We start from the raw sequence: 18,445 nt of genomic DNA on the forward strand, positions 1-18,445 counted from the left end.
AGTATTGTTTTATTTCAACCGATACATTTTTTGTGGTTTATTATGTTAAAAAGGCACGATGAAACTTCAAATCAAAGCGAAAGTATACAAAAATAAACATTGATTCCTTTTTAGCCTCAAGTTTTGTATGTTTTCAATGGTTAAAATTTTGTGTGGTACCTTTTTGTATTTTGAATTACATTATTATTATTATTATTATTATTATTATTATTATTGTTATTATTATTTTTATTACTAGCTAAGCTACAACCCTAGTGGGAAAAGCAAGATTCTATAAGCCCAAGGGCTTCAACAGGGAGAAATAGCCCAGTTAGTAATGGAAATAAGGAAATAAATAAATGATGAGAACAAGTTAACAACAAATCATTCTGAATACAGTAACATCAAAACAGATATATCATATATAAACTTTGAAAAGAGACTTATGTCAGCTTGTTCAATATAAAAACATTTGCTGCAAGTTTGAACTTCTGAAGTTCCACAGATTCAACTGCCCGATTAGGAAGATCATTCCACAACTTGGTTACAGCTGGAATAAAACTTCTAGAGTACTGCGTAGTATTGAGCCTCATGATGGAGAAGGCCTGGCTATTAGAATTAACTGCCTGCCTAGTATTACGAACAGGATGGAACTGTCCAAGAAGATATGAATGTAAAGGATGGTCAGAGTTATGAAAAATCTTATGCAACAGGCATAATGAACTAATTGAACGACGGTGCCAAAGATTAATATCTAGATCAGGAATAAGAAATTGAGTAGACCAAAAGTTCCTGTCCGACTAATTAAGATGAAAATCAACAGCTAAAGACCAGACAGGAGAACAATACTCGAAACAAGGTAGAATGAAAGAATTTAAACACGTCAGAATAGATTGATCACCAAAAATCTTGAATCATGTATGTATTGGATGCCAATTTCTCAATTGCTTAGGGCCTATAAATGGCTTAACCTATCCCTAATTCACACCAGGGAGGTGTTCTTTACAAAGCAATTTTATTTCCATACTTGCTAGACTCTAGTTAGACCCTCTCTCTTGTTAGTTTTATCAAGTGGAATTGAGAATTGAGACAGTTACTTTGCAAATGATTCTTTATGGGACATTTACGAACAAGTTGAATAAAATTTTGATCAAGCGAGAGAGACGATGTCTGATTGAATGAGATCTTCTGTCTTTCCTTGGTGATGTTCAGCTGCATGTGGTGTCATCTCTGATGTGTCCTCTATTGTTTTGGTAGTTATGCACCTCCTTGTTGTACTGTACCTCTGACTCACTAATTATTCACTTCCTTTCTTTCTTAGGAATATTTGACAGTTAGAAACCTGAGCAGTAGTTTTGGGAATTCTATTTTGTTCCCGCACTAACAAACCTTCTGTTGTTTACATGGGATATCTCTTTTGGCAAAGCTAGAAGGCAGCCAATAGACTGAAAGAAAATGCGAGGTGGCAACTCTACCTTCCCACTGTTTTGGGTCGGTAGTGGGTGGCTGGGCGGTACCGTAGCCACCTATCTCTACTTACAGCTAACAGAGCTACCTTACTTTTCTCTTTTGGCTAGTCGATATCGGACGTGTCTGCCCTTCACCTCTTCCCAAGGCTCGCCATCAGACATACAACCATTGCTTTACTTGCTTCCTTTCTCTTCTCAGGTGTGAGTGTTCTTCTTCTGATGCTCCAATGCATACCTGTCCTGGTTGCAAAGGTCGCCTTTGCGGCACCCTCATGTCTTCCATGGACATGCACCCCCATCTGCTATGTCCTCCTGGCCGGGGGTGTTGCTGCGAGTGTTGGGAGTGGCCTGCCTCCCGGGAGAGCAGTTTGGGCAGTGTACAAAGAAGAAAGCTAAGAAAGATCTTTCTCCCCCGGAGTCTGCCTCTGCAGGGAAAAGAGCTCGGGCTTCTTCCCTCACCCCTGGATTGCTTCCCAAAGCTCCTCCTTGCCCACCTTTCTCTGTGACTCAGTCGAGTAGGAGCGCAGACCGACCTACTCCTTGGTAACCTATGGGTACTGGAGGGGTTGATGCTTTCTCTATTGAAATATTCTATCTTCTCTCCAGCCATTGGGGAACCATTTTCCTTTGCAGATGTGCTGCAGGCCTGGCTGCCCTTTCTGCTCTTCCTTTGAACGAGAGACTTCGGCAGCTCCTTCAGCGTGGGGCGAGGAGAGAACCGTCCCTTTTGACAACATCATCATCTGCCCTGGACCTCTGTTAAGTCCACCTTACATCCTCTTCTGGCCCTTCCACTTGCGGACGTGATCCTTTTGTTTGCTCATACAACGGTCTCCTGCTGACGATGTCTCTGCTTGCCAACCTGGGGCAACATCGCCGCCTAACCGTAAAGTAAACCTTGTTTCTTCCAACAGAGATGGCTCCAGCTCATGTGTGATCCCCCAGCAAGCTAAAAAGGTTAGGCAGAAGGATCCTAGGGAGCGCAGTGATCCTCCTTTAATGAGCGTTCCACCTGCTCGCCCTTCTCCTGGACGTGTGACGACATCCTGTCCTGTAACAGGATCACCTTTATGAGATTTAACCTCACTCGAACCCCATTTACGAGGTTCAAGAGATCGTTCACGATCTAAGCATTTATTTCATAGAAATTCGCACGGTAGCACTACGTGCTCGCCAAATGAAGACCATAGGTCATCGCAGTCTTGCCGTACGTCTTCTAGGAGACACCGTCAATCTAGGGCGCACCGCTCAAGATCAAGGGCTTCACGCTCAAAGGCAAGTTCCACTTCGCCCTCTTCCTCTAGAGATACACGATCGCAAACCTTGCGATCATGATCACGATCACGAGCCTTGTGCTCACGATCAAGATCACAGGCTTTGCTCTCACGATCACAAGCTTCGAGCTCACGATCAAGATGACGGGCTTTGCTCTTACGATTATGAGCTTCGCGCTCAAAGTCTCATGTTAAGCACTCGTGATCAAGATATCAAGATGATCACGATCGCGAGGCGAGCACACTCACGATCGAAAGACCGTCACTCTAGACAATCACGATCTAAGCATTCGAAATGCTCTAGATCGAAAAGACTCTCTTCTAGATGACATCATAGACTCGCCCGCTCTCCATCAGCACACGGCTCTATACCTGCTGACCCTCATTCCAATCGACCTCAGACCAGACAAAGAAATGAGATGGACCAACCCTTAGAGAAGCCTCTGTCAAGGCTACCTCCAGCGCCTTTCAAAGCCTGGGGTATCTTAACGAAGCGTTTGCCTACGCAACGCGCCTCTCTATTAGCTCTGTTGCACCCAAACCCTCTCCCACCCAGTTTATTGCCCCTAGTCATGATTCGGTTGCCATTGAGCACGAATCTCTTGATTCCGCGCGAGTCACGTGCGCCCACACCCATTCCACATATTGTCGCGAGTAAAGCGTCTCCCCCAGCAAGTACAACTGCTAAACAGGCGAGTGTCTCGTGGGCTGAAGCCACAGTTTCACGCTCTAGTGAGGATCCAACTGCTCCAACAACATCCTCCGCTACTGACAGCTCTAGCGGCAGGCCAGTCCATTTTCCAAAGGGCTTTAAGGAACCTCCCAACAAATACGCGAACGTTCTTATCTCTCTTAATCGCTTAGTTTACATCACCAAAGAGCATCTCATGATGCCTAAGAGGCTTCCTCCATCAGTACCCGGCCCCTCGGAAGAGCATCCTAAGAGGGGCCTCCTCCCCCATGACTCCCTAAGGAAGCTCCCGCCTCTTCTCGGGCTGGAGAGCTCCCTTCCTGGGTTGACACCTTGGTGTCATCTCTGCAAAAGTTGCTGAAGTTGCCTGTCCAACCTGCCCAACCTCCTCCTCGCCCACGAGTGACTGCTTGTATACCTTTAGACATGTCCTCCTCATACTCTGTGCAACGCCTCTGGCAGAGGTGGTAGCATCGCGGAGCCAATCCCTGGACGATCGCAGCAGTCAGTCCAGGATATCCTGTCCCTTTCATACAATCTACCACTCCTCTGACTCGGAATCCAATTCCTCTAAACTCCCATGCGAAGGGATCAGGAAAGGAGTTGGCCCTGTGGGCTGAAGTCCAGACCATGCTGCAGAGGGGCGCTCTCCAAGAGATCTCAAACAGGTCTCCAGGCTAGAAGTTTTACTGCTAGTTTCAGCTGTCACTGAAATATATCCGTATAGTAAAGAGCTTCAGGTTTGTATGGTCAGGAAAAATGAAAATTATTTCCAAATTTGTCATTTTTTGAAGCCATAGAAACCAGAGTCCTTTAATGTAACGTCCCTCCTCAAAACATCTTTCTAAGTCCTGGGCTGAAAGTGAGTTATAATCCGACTGTAAAGGGGTTGGGGCTTTCCACTTGGATAAGGGCTCATTATCTACTTCACCGAATGATTCCAATCTCCCTAATGAAAGGACCCACGTTTGTATGGCTAGGAAAAATACAAATTACTTTTGAAATTTGTTAATCAGTTTGAAAATGGTCATTTTATAGCAGAAAATTCCAACATTATCATCTTGCCCTTCTCCACTGATAGTTGTTCTCTATTCTTTCAGACTTCTGACTTTTTATAGCAAAGGAAATATACATCCAACTTTTGTGACAAGATTGTGTAAACTACTGAAGATATCTGCAAGAGAAGGAGGACTCGCAAAAAGGAAGAAGGCTTTGTGTTGGTCCATGGTGTAAGACTTTGAAGTGCAGTGTTAACTTTATATTTGTCGGTTGTTGAAGGTAATATTGAAGAGGATGTCATCCAGTGATAGGGAGAGGATGAAGAACTCTCAATCAATAGAATTTCCAATAAAAAACGAAACGGAAGATTCATTTTCACACTCTGCAGTCAAGTTAGAAAATAATGATTTGGTTGACAGCATGGGACTCTTTGATGATGACTCTCTTTTCATCGATCCAGACATGGAATTCAAAGCCGAGCCAGAATTTGAAGCCGAGCCAGAAATAGAATTCAAAGTTGAGTCAGAAATAGAATTCAAGGCAGAGCCAGAATTCAAAGCAGAGCCAGAAATGTTTGAATCAACCAAAGGTGACATGAAATATTCTTTCAACTCTGGTGCATCAATGAATGAGGAGGATTTACAGGTCAGCAAAAGGAAAGTCAATAAAGAGGAGAAGAAGAGTGTAAAGACAGGTGTGAAAGAGGATTGTGGCATACAGTTGGAATCCACTATGAAAGAGGACAAAGGAAAGGGAAGAGGAAGGTGGAAAGAATGTTTACAGAAAGAGGAGTTGCAGATCGAAAACAGTGGCTGTGAAAAACGTCTTTGTCAGGAAAGCGATTCCAAAACTCACACTGATGTTGGTACGAGTGAGAAGTTATTAGTTGTTGGGAATTATGAAAAACAATTTATGGAAGTAGTTAAACCAAACACTCACAATTTAATCCACACTGAAGGCCAGTTCAAATGCCAAGAATGTGAAAAAGCATTTCCTGACGAATATGACTTTCAAGCACATTATGAAACGCACACTGGAAAGAAGACATTCAAGTGTAATATATGCGGCAAAGTGCCTTATCGGAAACGTGATCTTATTGTACATTTAAGAACTCACACTGGAGAGAAGCCATTCAAGTGCAATATTTGCGACAAAGAATTTTCTTGGAGGGGTCCTCTCAAAATACACTATAGAATTCACACTGGCGAGAAGCCACATAAGTGCGGCGTCTGCGACAAGGCATTTTCTCAGAAAGGTAGTCTCACAAAGCATCATAAAATTCACACTGGGGAGAAGCCATTCAAGTGTAGTGTCTGCGACAAAGCCTTTTTTCAGAAATGTAATCTCAAAGACCATCATGAAATTCATTGTGGAGAGAAGCCATTTAAGTGCTCTGTCTGTGACAAAGCATTTTCTTGGAAAGGTGGTCTCACAGAGCATCTTAAAGTGCATACCAAGAACTAGAGAACAACCTGAAAAATATGTGGGAATTGAAAGAAATAGGAATAATACCTGTGTTGGTGGAGGCAACAGGACTTGTGAAGAAAAACCTGAGACAATACCTTCAGGCGATGCCAAGTTGCCCAAGCGTAAATGAGCTGCAGATTGCTGCCGTCAAGGGAACGGTGACCATCCTGAGAAGAGGCCTCGGATTTAAGGCTAGTTGAGCATAGAGGTGCAACCAAACACCCCTGGTTTGGGTCCATTGCACCACTGATATAAAGTGAAACTAATTTAGGTATTAAGCGCAGTGTCTGAAAATACATACGAAAAGGCCTACGAAGATTCGTGCCAGAGAAAATTTGTCAGGAAGTGGGGAAGTCATGTTCTTTTGAAAAGAGATTTCTGTTACAAATAGATTGAATTTCCATACTTGATATCCTCTAGTTGTACTCTTGTTAGTTTAATCAATTGGAATTGAGACGGTTCCTTTGCAAAGGATTCTTTATGGGACATTTACAAACAAGTTGAATGGAATTTTATTCAAGCAAGAAAAATATGTCTGTTTGAATGAGATCTTCTGTGTTTCCCTGGTGATGTTCAGCTGCTTGTGGTGTAGCACTCTGATGGGATATTTTCCTGGAGAGCGCTTCTTTCAAGGCATAGGAAGATTTGCGCTAGTTAGACACCTCCCCGTTGTATTGTACCCCGGACTCACTAATTATTCCCATTCTTTGTCGCTTATGAACATTTGATAGTTAGAAATCTGAACGGGAAATATTTGGACAACAGAAAACGTTAGTGTTTTATTTGCATTTGTCTGTTGATCTCTTTTGCTTTATGTGCTGGAGGAGGGACATGATTACTGTGGTGCATCTTTCTTTAAAGGATCTTGGTACTGAGGGAAATATCACTCAATTTATGTAATATTATGCTGAAATTGTTTTGTATTTTAACTTCTGTCATTGGATTGTTCCTACAAATACAAACCTTCAACCTCTCATACAATCATGACTTAGGGTAATAGTAGCAGTAGTAGTAACTATTACTGTTTCTCTCCGCATTACATGGAAAGACAATGCTCCAACACCCTTTATTCACCTTCCTGGTGATTCTCTCTCTCTCTCTCTCTCTCTCTCTCTCTCTCTCTCTCTCTCTCTCTCTCTCTCTCTCTCTCTCTCTCTCTCTCTCTCAGAGAGTGGCTTCAGCTAGTAAAGAAAACACAAAAGATTTTTTTTTGTATATATAAACAGTATAAAACTAATAAAAAACATTATTCCATTACGAGACTCGGAGGGTACTAGTATAACAAAGGGTTTGGAAAAAGTCAAACTGATGAATGCATATTTCACAGGTGTATTCACAGGAGAAGAATTAATGATCTTGGTACTGAGGGAAATATCACTCAATTTATGTAATATTATGCTGAAATTGTTTTGTATTTTAACTTCTGTCATTGGATTGTTCCTACAAATACAAACCTTCAACCTCTCATACAATCATGACTTAGGGTAATAGTAGCAGTAGTAGTAACTATTACTGTTTCTCTCCGCATTACATGGAAAGACAATGCTCCAACACCCTTTATTCACCTTCCTGGTGATTCTCTCTCTCTCTCTCTCTCTCTCTCTCTCTCTCTCTCTCTCTCTCTCTCTCTCTCTCTCTCTCTCTCTCTCTCTCTCTCTCTCTCTCTCAGAGAGTGGCTTCAGCTAGTAAAGAAAACACAAAAGATTTTTTTTTGTATATATAAACAGTATAAAACTAATAAAAAACATTATTCCATTACGAGACTCGGAGGGTACTAGTATAACAAAGGGTTTGGAAAAAGTCAAACTGATGAATGCATATTTCACAGGTGTATTCACAGGAGAAGAATTAATGATCCTCCCTGAACCAGCTATCAAATGTTGAGGGCCACAACCATTAGATAGAATCATCTTTTCAATGTCTGCTGACAAGAAGAAAATGAAAGTACGCAGTAAGTCTAAGGCACCAGGCCCAGATGATCCCAGATGATATTCATCCAAGAGAGATTATCGCATTTACAAAATGTTCCGAAAGACAGCCAACGAAAGAAAGGCACCGCAAAGATGGAAACTAGGCAATGTTACTTTAATCTACAAGAAGGGACTAAAAGAAGAACCTGGCAACTACAGACCTGTGTGTCTAACTTCAGTGCATAGCAAAGTTTTTGAATCAATTATAGTATTTTCAATTGTAGAACATATAGAGAAAAACAATCTTCTGATAGATGGCCAACATGGTTTTAGACAAAAGAGATCATGTGTGACAAATATTTTGGAATTTTTCCACATGTTTAGCATTGATGATAAAAGCAGGGCAATAGACATCATATACCTAAGCATTCAAAAGGCCTTTGACAAAGTTCCTCATAAAAAGTTAATGGTGAGAATTAGAGCCCTAGGCATCATTGACGAGCCAACGTAATTGATCGAAGATTGGCTAATAAACAGAAATCAGAGTGTTGTAATCAACGGAGAAGCTTCAGAGTGGTAAACTGTTACAAGCTGAGTACCTCAATTATCTGTCCTTGGCCCATTGCTATTTCTGATTTACTTTAATGCCATAGATTTAGGATTAACCAGTAGAATAACCAAATTTGCCGGCGATACTAAACTAGGCATAAATGCTACGAACTCAGACATAGGAGCCTTAAGAGAGTATGTAATGAAGCTAGGAGAATGGTCCAGAAAATGGCAAATGCCTTTCAATTGTGGGAAATGTAAAGTCATGCACATAGGCTATAGTAACCCACAATCAAATTACTCACTGCTAGATGATGAAATAGAAAGTGTGGCCCAGGAGGAAGATCTCGGTATTATTATCAGCAATGATTTGAAGTTCACCAAACAGAGCATAAAAGCTGAAAAGAAACCACAAAAACTAATGGGTTACATAAAGATTATTCAAATACAGAAACAAAGACACTGTACTACAGCTGTACATATCACTAGTAAGACGGAGGCCAAGGATATAGATAGACTGGAAGCAGTACAAGCTAGGGACACCAAACTAGTTCAAGCACTAAGGCAATTTGGATATAGACGGAGGATGGAACATTTGAACTTATTTGATATACAAACTCGACGACTAAGGGGACAATTAAATAGAGGTATTCAAAATTCTTAAAGGAATAACATAAGTAGATTACAACAATCTATTCATGCTTAGCACAAATCAGTCCAGGGGTAACATATACAAACTGGAATTGAAAAGATACAACACCACTCATTGTGGCAATTTCTTTACATACAAAATAGCTAACACTTGGAATAGACTTCCAGCGGATGTAGTAAACTTTAACACGGTAAACAAGATCAAGAGTAAGTTAGACAAGATCATAAAAACTCTCTAAATGCTTAAACTAAATTGTTCCATCAAAGAGCAAATGGAGTCTTCGTGGATGGACTAAAAAGTCTTTGAGACATCCAAAATCTGTTTAACTCTCTCTCTCTCTCTCTCTCTCTCTCTCTCTCTCTCTCTCTCTCTCTCTCTCTCTCTCTCTCTCTCTCTCTCTCTACTATTGGTGCTCCCCATTGAAGAGTTCCAGGGACAACAACCGAATCTTCTGATATGGCGCTGCCGAGGAAGAAGCCACCAAAGCACAGGACGACTGATAAGTCTGACTTTCTCGCAGACTTAGCCTGGTTACTATGCATTAGCAACTCTCTGGTGGATATACGAGGTGCCTCACACTGAGGGACCTGGGGGAACCCAAACAAAAAATAAGGTAAGGCAATAAGGCAATGGTTTCATGGGAGAAACAGTGCTGTACTAGAATCCATCCCTTGTGAAGGCATCGAGGTGCAAGAGCACACGACCCCTACATTTCGGCGACCTCTTCACGAGCACCAACATGCAGACGACCATGAGCTGCCCTGAGGAGTTCCGAGATGGTTGACTTCTCAGATCAGTTTTTGAGTTTTCACAAGCAATGAACACCTTCCCCTTGCGTACGCGTGATGGAGGCTGCTTATCGATCCAGGCCTCTATGAGGTAATCTTCCTCCTACACAGGCGCTGCGATCGTTACAAGAAGCATGATGACGAGATAAAGTCCATGAATGCGATCACGGGCACCTCTTGGCCCCTCTCTATATGCATGATTGTTCCCATGAACACGATGGCCCTCATGATCTAAAACTTGTATATGTTCACGATCATCACCATCTTCAAGTGTACGAGATGTTACAAACTTATGAACATCTCTACATGCTCAAGAATGGCACTAACGCAATCATCTCCATACTCAAGAATTTCGCATGCACGATGGTTTGCGCTCACAATCGTTCGGGAGTGCACTCATCATGCGCACAATTTCCAGGCACTAGAGGTCCACATACTATCTTCTTGTGAACATTACCCAGCAACAATCTTAGCAACTTTCTTATGAATCAGCAACCAGTGCAATGTTGTCTGCTTATTCACTCTGCTCTTCTTCAATCTTTACTGCTGCATTTTGATTCTTCCTTTGCCTCTTGTGGAATTCTCCACTTCAAGGTACCTCTCTTTAAGAGAGCAGTCGTGTTTTTACAGCATTCAAAAGGGCCACTTGCTTATGAAATGACTTTCAAAGAAAGACCTCACCATCTGCTATGGGGATTCTCTCCTGCCGTGCATGCAGTTGGCCACTCGTACTTTACGCTTCATCCCGAATTCTTCATATCTTGAGAAATCTAATAACCTTTTTTCCACCATCTGCATCTCTCAGTCACTAGCTACAAAACCACGCGCACTTACTAAACAACCTTTACCATGCTTAAAATGCTACCAAAAGGCTCAACTCACAGGGCGCTTTCTCAAAAAAAAGCCTCTACATTGTTTACTACACTTCTATAAGGCTGTAATCACAAGCTGAAAAACCACAGGTACTCACTGCACAGCCACTATAATGTTTGTAACACTTTTAGAAGGCTAAAATCAATGGATATAACACCATTTTCACTCACAGCAAAGCCTCTACAACGTTATCAACACTTCCAGAAGGCTTAAATCCTTGGCAGTTTTTTCTTCAGACAGCCTCTACGATGGTTATATTCCTTCCAGAAGGCTTAAATCACTGGCAGTTCTTTCCTCAGACAGCCTTTACAATGTTTATAACGCTACCAGAAGGCTTAAATCACTGGCAGTTCTTTCCTCAGACAGCCTTTACAATGTTTATAACGCTACCAGAAGGCTTAAATCACTGGCAGTTCTTTCCTCAGACAGCCTCTACAATGTTTATAACACTTTCAGAAGGCTTAAATCACTAGCTACAAAACTACATGCACTCACTGGACAACCTTTACAACATTTACAACTGCCATATATTAGTCATATCTCTTGTTCAAACATAAGTTAAAGATAGACCTGGAAGTTTGCTTATCAAAACATCAAGGACATTTTTTAGGTTGATATATCAGTAAAGAGACAAACTTCAAGGGAAAGAATATAGTGCAAAGACAGGATATGAGTTGACAGACTGCACCGCGAGTTAAAAAAAGTGACAGATTGACATTTCAAAAAATGTATTTATAATAATCATGACATCCAACATCCTAGAAAAAACCATACTGGCAGTGATGGGGGACATGTTACGTGGACACTAAAATTCCTGAAAATAATCATCTTGTAAATACCAAACCGGTTCAATTTCCTTGATGACAACTGATGGATTGCCAAGGCTTGGGACTGGGAAGGACGTTTAGCGATAAGGTGCAACAGGGGGCGTGACCTAGAATTTGCGTAATGATATTGGAAGTTGAGAGAGGTTGGAAGAAAAAAATGGGAACAGAGATACAACCCCAAAAGGGGTTCTCAGCAGCAAAAGGAGATACTCTTGTGCACTGATAATGTGTCAAACTTTGGGGTCTAGTTTTCGTACCTGATCTGTGTCCTTGCTGATAAAAAGGTTCCTTATCTATTTGAATTCTGAGGGAAAGTTCAGACTTCCCAAGTAAAAAGCATTGCCTTACTTTTGAAGTTCCTCCCAAAATTAATAATTTTTTCGGTTGTATTATAAAGGAAATGGAATGTTTATGTTTCTGTGAAATTGTAAATTGCCTTTGAATGCTTATTTGTATGTGATTGAAGCGTATTTTGTAATATTCTCATACTGTAACATATAATTGTTAATCAGAGATATTGAATTTTTAACATGCATTTTACAATCGAATAAAACATTTTTATAAAAATTTTCATATTTCGTTTAAACCTTAGTTCCGTTTCACACTTCCTTATTATGATTATTTAATATACAATACGTAGGTGTTGACTGATAGATTATACGAAATTTGAGATATTTACTTCTAGATCCAAGTTATTGGCAGTTGACAAACAATGATTCAAAGAAGAAGAAGAGCTTAAGCCCTAGAGCTCTGGAGTCATAGGGGCAAGTAGTGGAAAGTTAGATTGCATTACAATTCCTTTATGGTAATGTAGGGGACGTGGTTATACTGTTTACTCCATGTTGGCAAACAATTTAAGGTGATTTGTTGATACTTTGTTTACTCCAAGAAATTAAAACGGATTTTGAGCGAAGCGAAAACTATTTTTGGGTGAGATAGACATGTCGTCCTAATGGAAGGTTCCTTTAGTAGCTTCCTTAGGGTATATATGACTACAATAGATATTCCCAGAGAATTAAACTAAAGGTTTCACAGAATTCTAACTTCTGGCGCGAGTACCCATAAGGTTTCCCTTTAGGATATCGTATAATAACAGGGGACGTATGCTTGACACACCACATACCTATCTGCACCCCACATAGCGTTTACGCTTCGAGGGGGAAGTTGGTGGCAAGATATGGGAGGAGCCATTACAAAGTTCTCCTCCGTTACTGTTATTATTACTCGGATGATGTCATAAGCGACGCCATGTTGGCTGACGTCATCACCGCCCGCGAACACCATTCCTTTTGTAGTAGCGTGTTTGACCAGGTTTTTTTTCCCAGTTGTTTCGGTATTTACTGCAGCATGTCGCAATCTTCAGCTTCTTCTGTCTCTGGAAAGTTGAGTACCTTATTCTTATACTGTATAATTTAGCTCTGGCCATAAAGTAACGTCTTTTTATCCAAAATACTGTGTTTTGTGGTGGAGCTATTGCCTAACCGGAGGCGTCCCTGATGCTGTTGTTCGCATCGCATGCTTTATTTAGTTAGCCAGAACAACTGTCCCAGTTTCTTAACTAATTATCAGTATTAGTTATTTAGTCTTCATTGCTAGGAATTTGTTATATTACGTCGATAGTATTCCTTAATTTCGGTGAGTGTAGGTAGCCGAATTTATGATGCTAGAGATGTTAACCTAGTTGCCCAGGCATGCTAGCGTAGGCACTTTAGTTTACTTTCATGCATGATATAATACGTGTTCCTGGTGTTATTTTATTAAATGAAGATACTAGGTAATTATACATATAAGATTCAGTGATTGCACATGGGTTTTTCCTCCTTCTAGAGAGTTTACAAGGGGTTTGGATGATCTTGGTAGTCGATTCCTCTGCCCCTAACCTAACGGCTTAGGGGCTTTTGTATACTTTCACACCTCCCAGTTACCTTTACATATAAGGTAATCTCTTCCCCCATCTCTTGTTAGTCTTTGATGAGGTCAAGCAAGATTGTATTTCCAAATATATTAATTTTAAAACCTTTAATATTTCCTCATTCTGTGTGAATATATAGAAAATGCTTTACTGTAGTCTGTACCAGTGATCAACAAAAGTGTTTCTTTTTGTTTCAGTGGTATACTGTAATGATTTGAACTGTAGCCTGTAACTAAATAAGCACGGATTGATTTTTGGGCTCAAGCCATGACGTCCCGATGGAAGGTTCCTATAGTAGCTTCCCAAGGGTATATATGACTACAAATTAAGGAAATGTACCCTTGGGAAGCTACTAAAGGAAACTTCCATCAGGACGTCATGGCCATCTCACCCAAAAATAGATTTTTCGCTTCGCTCAAAATCCGTTTTGTGTTCACAAAATCTTTGGTTCCCAAACGGAAAAAAATTGATTTAGGTGGATGAGCTGTATAAAGTTTTTAGAAGTCAGCTAATTCATGATTTTTCTGACCTAAAAATACATCAAATTAGGTAATTAAACCTGTTTTGAAATTACTACTAATTGTAAAAGGCTGTCCAATATGGCAATTGATACAAGCCAAGTGTATTTCACTGTCACTCAGTTTCTGTGTAGATTTTGTGTGGCCTTTTGTCTTCCAAAACTAGCAATTTTTGCATCTGATTGAATTGGCGGGGTGAAATCATTTGAATATTTTGGAACTGTGATCTCTAATACAGGGTCTTTAGAATTGGAGTTTGGTGTTATATTGAAAGAAGGAAAGCAGACAATGGCTAGGTTGAGTTAAATTTGGAAATCAAATCACCTGAAATTACATTTAAAAATCAGACTATATATCAGTTTAGTGAGATTGGTGTTACTGTATGGACGTGAGTCGGGGTATGGAAATGAAACAATATCGAATAGGTTTTATAGATTTAGTAACAAAGCCCTCAGAAGAATATTGGGAGTTAAATGGTAGGGCAGGAAGATAAATGAAACTATAAGAGAGATTACTCGAGTGCCATATGTGGATGAGATCATGGTGAGGAGTAGATGGAGACGGTTTTGGCATGCTCTTCGCACTCTCCAAGAAAGATTAGTTCACCAATCTTTCAATTGGGCTCCACAAGAGACTAGAAGAGTTGAAAAACCCAGGCCTATGTGGCTGAGGACTGTGAAGTGTAAAGTAGATGATGAATGGAGAAGTATTGATTTAAAAGCTCCGGATAGAGACAACTGGTGAAATCTAACCGAGGACCTTTCGTTAATAGGCGTAGGAGGAGATGATGATGAATTGAATATCCTGTTTGTTCCAGCATGAATACAAACCCTTTTGCATTTTACAGGGGAATGCTGGAAACTAGATAAAAGACTTTTTAGTTAGGTATAACTACCCACCACCAGTAAGCAGGGGTTAGCGAGGACATAGACTGACCCCCCTGCTCACATATACTGGTGAAATGCCTTCACTCTTTATTTTGCTCGAGAGTGAGTAGACATTCCGTCTCTCTCTCTTCCGATAATCCTTATAAACTGGGGTTTGACTTGATGTTGTTTCTGCTCATTCGTACTCTGTTGGAGGGCGAATGAGTAGAACAATGATCAACTGACCCTTGGACAACCCTTTGTTGAGGACATCGTTGCTTCCTTTAGCGAAGCAATGGCCCCTCCACCAGTGGAGTCTTTCTTGTCCTTCCTTTCTTGGGGCTTTCGGATCTCACTGTTAAGGAATGACTTGTTGAGGCTCTGTGGACAGGGACACAGCAGGAGTGCACACCTGCCTCCCCAGGGGAAATCTTCGGTCTCCGCTTAGAGATTCCAAAGGTCTCTGCCTGCCTCCCCCGGGAAAGTCTTCGGTCTCCCTTTAGAGATTCCAAAAGCTGTGGGTCTAAGGAACCTCCCGTGTCTCTGTGAGCAGTAGTCTCGGCTCCTCCTCCTCTCGTTCCTGCTACTTCAGTAGTTAAACAAGAGCAGTTGTTCGAATATCCCTTGGGGTTTCCTGTTTGGAGGATCCTTTCAAAGTGAACAAATAGACCGGCTGCGGCCAGGTTTTAACTGTTGCTTTTGATGCCTGCCCCTAGCCTTAATCTTCTCAGCAGGCTGAGGATATGCAAAGTTTGCTACCTCCTTTGTCAGCCAAGTATCGCCTCTCAAAGGGATTTCGCCAGCGAGTATGGGAGTCCTCTATGCTGCCATCAAGTTCTTTGAAGCATAGTTTGTCAGAGGAAGATGGCAAAGGTGTTCAGTGGCTGTTTACAGTTCCTTCCTCTCGCTGTTGTGTCTGAAATGATTTCCGTTCTGCTAGGCTTACTTCTTCGGGAGTAATGCCCAACGCTCTTATTTATGAAAAAGTAAAACCTACTGTTCTACAGTCACGTTAGCGGGAACCAGTGTCTAGTTTGTCGTGTTATAAGTGAACAAACACAAGTTCTCTCCTCACTGGGGAACATGCCCATCCACCTACTCGTAGCGAGGGTGGTTGAAAAATTCATCTGCAATCTCCTCACCAGTCCAAAAGAGCGAGTTTGCTATTCCAAGCACCTCTTTTAGCCTATGAACACCCTTCACGTCCAAATACGACAGCCCTCTCCAGAGTGGTCCTGCGACTTGCAGTCATCACCATGATTCCCCAAGGCTCAACAAGTCTCGTTAGCTTTTCCCGTCTAGGTCTTTGCTACAGATGGTGATGCCAGCCATCAGCTTGCAGTCGCCGCCTCTCCTATCTACGAGTCTTGTAGGCGATAACCCTTGCCTACATAAATTAAGCTTGCTTTGTGTCCGTTGAGCACAACAAAGCTCATGGAGCTTTATGAGGCCTGGCCCTTCAGGACCTGCGTCTTGGGGTTCTGCCTCTCAAGGGGAAGAACTTGCTGTTCTATAAGTTCAGCACAGCTTTATTTGTCCCCCTTGTGAATGAATACCTCTTCTGGGAGGAGGGCATAAGGCAGAGAAGTCAAGCTTGCTGTTGTCTCAAATACACTTGCCATTTACAAGTACAACTCCAGCCAACGTTCTACAGCACTCGCCTTGCAGCAATTAACAGCACACCTTGGTATTTCTCATCTCATCAGCGTTCGCCTCACCACCGTTTGACAACACTCGCCAGAATTTGTCTTGCTGTTACTCATCTCGCCAACATTTGACAACACTCGTCAGCATTTGTCTTGCTGTTACTCATCTCGCCAATGTTCGACAACACTCGCCAGCGTTTGTCTTGCTGTTACTCATCTCGCCAATGTTCGACAACACTCGCCAGCATTTGTCTTGCTGTTACTCATCTCACCAACGTTTGACAACACTCGCCAGCATTTATCTTGCTGTTACTCATCTCGCCAATGTTTGACAACACTCGCCAGCATTTGTCTTGCTGTTACTCATCTAGCCAACGTTTGACAACACTCGCCAGCATTTATCTTGCTGTTACTCATCTAGCCAATGTTCGACAACACTTGCCAGTGTTTGTCTTGTTTTTACTCACCTCGCCAACGTTTGACAACACTTGCCAGCATTTGTCTTGCTGTTACTCATCTCGCTAACGTTTGACAACACTCGCCAGCATTTATCTTACTGTTACTCATCTTGACAACGTTTGACAACACTCATCAGCATTTGTCTTGCTGTTACTCATCTCGCCAGCATTTGTCGTGCCATTACTCGCCTCCTCAGCACTCGTCTTACCAACGTTCTACAGCACTTGCCACCGCTCGTCTCACCAGTGTTCGCTTCAGCAAGTGAGTTTACAAGACTTTACTTACCAACCGCATCTGTGATGTCTGCCGACCGCTTGCGGCCGCTGCAGGCCACCACTGTGCCCCCAAAGCACAATGAGTCTTGTTAGACATGGTTCTACTAGGTTATTGCTACAGATAGGAATGCTTTCCAACCGATCATGGCTGCCGCATCCCACTATTGTTTGAAAAACGAGTCTCGGGAAACAATCCTTCGGGATTATTATCTAGGACTTCTCTCTATGGGTTAAAGAACTCATCGGAACACTCACATAGTATCAGTCTCCAATCCCTTGTGGTGTTTGCCTCACTCCGGCATGCCCTAAAGGCACAACGGTCTTGTGAGAAATAACCCTTTCAGGTTATTTTTTTAAGCCTCTATTTCCAATGGGATGGAATCAGCTCATGCTCATTTTTACAAACAATAGGAAACATATATTTGCTTACAAGTACACTTGTCCCACCCAAGGGGGGGGGGGGGCAATTCCCTACTACTGATAGAGATTCAATCACCTTACCAGCTATATATGCTCACGAACATTTTCATGTTCACAATGCTATAACTAGTCAACACTAATTTCCTTTTGAGCAGTGATGTTGCCCCTTGTCACACATGCATTATTTCATCAAGTGACCCCACGAGCTACAACGTAGGTGCTCACACACGAAATGTGTTTAGGAGCTCAGACTCATGCATGAACGCCTACCTTGAGTCAGGGAAATTGCATTTTGAGACTTTCGCATGCGTGCAAGCGAGCTGCTATGCCCGATGAAGGCGGTTTACTCCGTCAGTTACATGCGCTACCCTTTCTGGCAGTTGCATGCCCGTGCAAGGGCTACTTACCATCGCACAGAACAATTGGAACTTTGTTCTGATACATTCTTTTCTGATTCGATGGTTGTATCCCTTAAGGGGAAGTTGGGTTATTTATAATCCGCCTACCATCATGTAAGCAGACATTGTAATCTACCCTCAAGTGGGCTCTCCCCATCATCCCAGTTAGGTCCTCTCCAATATTTTCCGATTGTACGTCGTAAGTAAGCAAGTCTGTTCCCTTGAGAGGGAATATTCAGACCTTATGACACTTTTGCCTATAGGGGATGGAGAGATACGAAGCATAGTGTCATCAGGGAGAAGGGAGGTCTCGTTTGGTAACATTTATCGATGTTCTCCAGTCGAGTTTCAGATGCAACGATCCATTTGGGTCACAGCCAGATCTTCGTTCTGCCATGGGATAGCCGGTCACAGAGGATTCCTGCCATAAAACGTAGGAAAATTACCTTCTGGGGTGGTCCATAGCATGACTT

At 42.0% G+C, this 18,445-nt stretch overlaps 1 protein-coding gene across 1 annotated transcript; it reads left to right on the forward strand.

Annotated features, from left to right (window-relative positions):
• Positions 1 to 4,706: 4,706 nt before the first annotated feature.
• LOC137619182 (zinc finger protein 664-like) lies at positions 4,707 to 6,202 on the forward strand. The gene has a single exon (XM_068349367.1). It carries the CDS (start codon positions 4,707 to 4,709, stop codon positions 5,874 to 5,876), a length of 1,170 nt encoding a protein of 389 aa, XP_068205468.1. The 3' UTR covers positions 5,877 to 6,202.
• Positions 6,203 to 18,445: the final 12,243 nt, after the last annotated feature.

This window comes from Palaemon carinicauda, chromosome 25 (genome assembly GCF_036898095.1).
Source record: "Palaemon carinicauda isolate YSFRI2023 chromosome 25, ASM3689809v2, whole genome shotgun sequence".
Lineage (NCBI taxonomy): Eukaryota > Metazoa > Arthropoda > Malacostraca > Decapoda > Palaemonidae > Palaemon > Palaemon carinicauda.

Bases quoted from the DNA above. Each gene is read 5' to 3' on its own strand.
- LOC137619182 (XM_068349367.1), top strand. From the start codon at position 4,707: ATGTCATCCAGTGATAGGGAGAGGATGAAGAACTCTCAATCAATAGAA.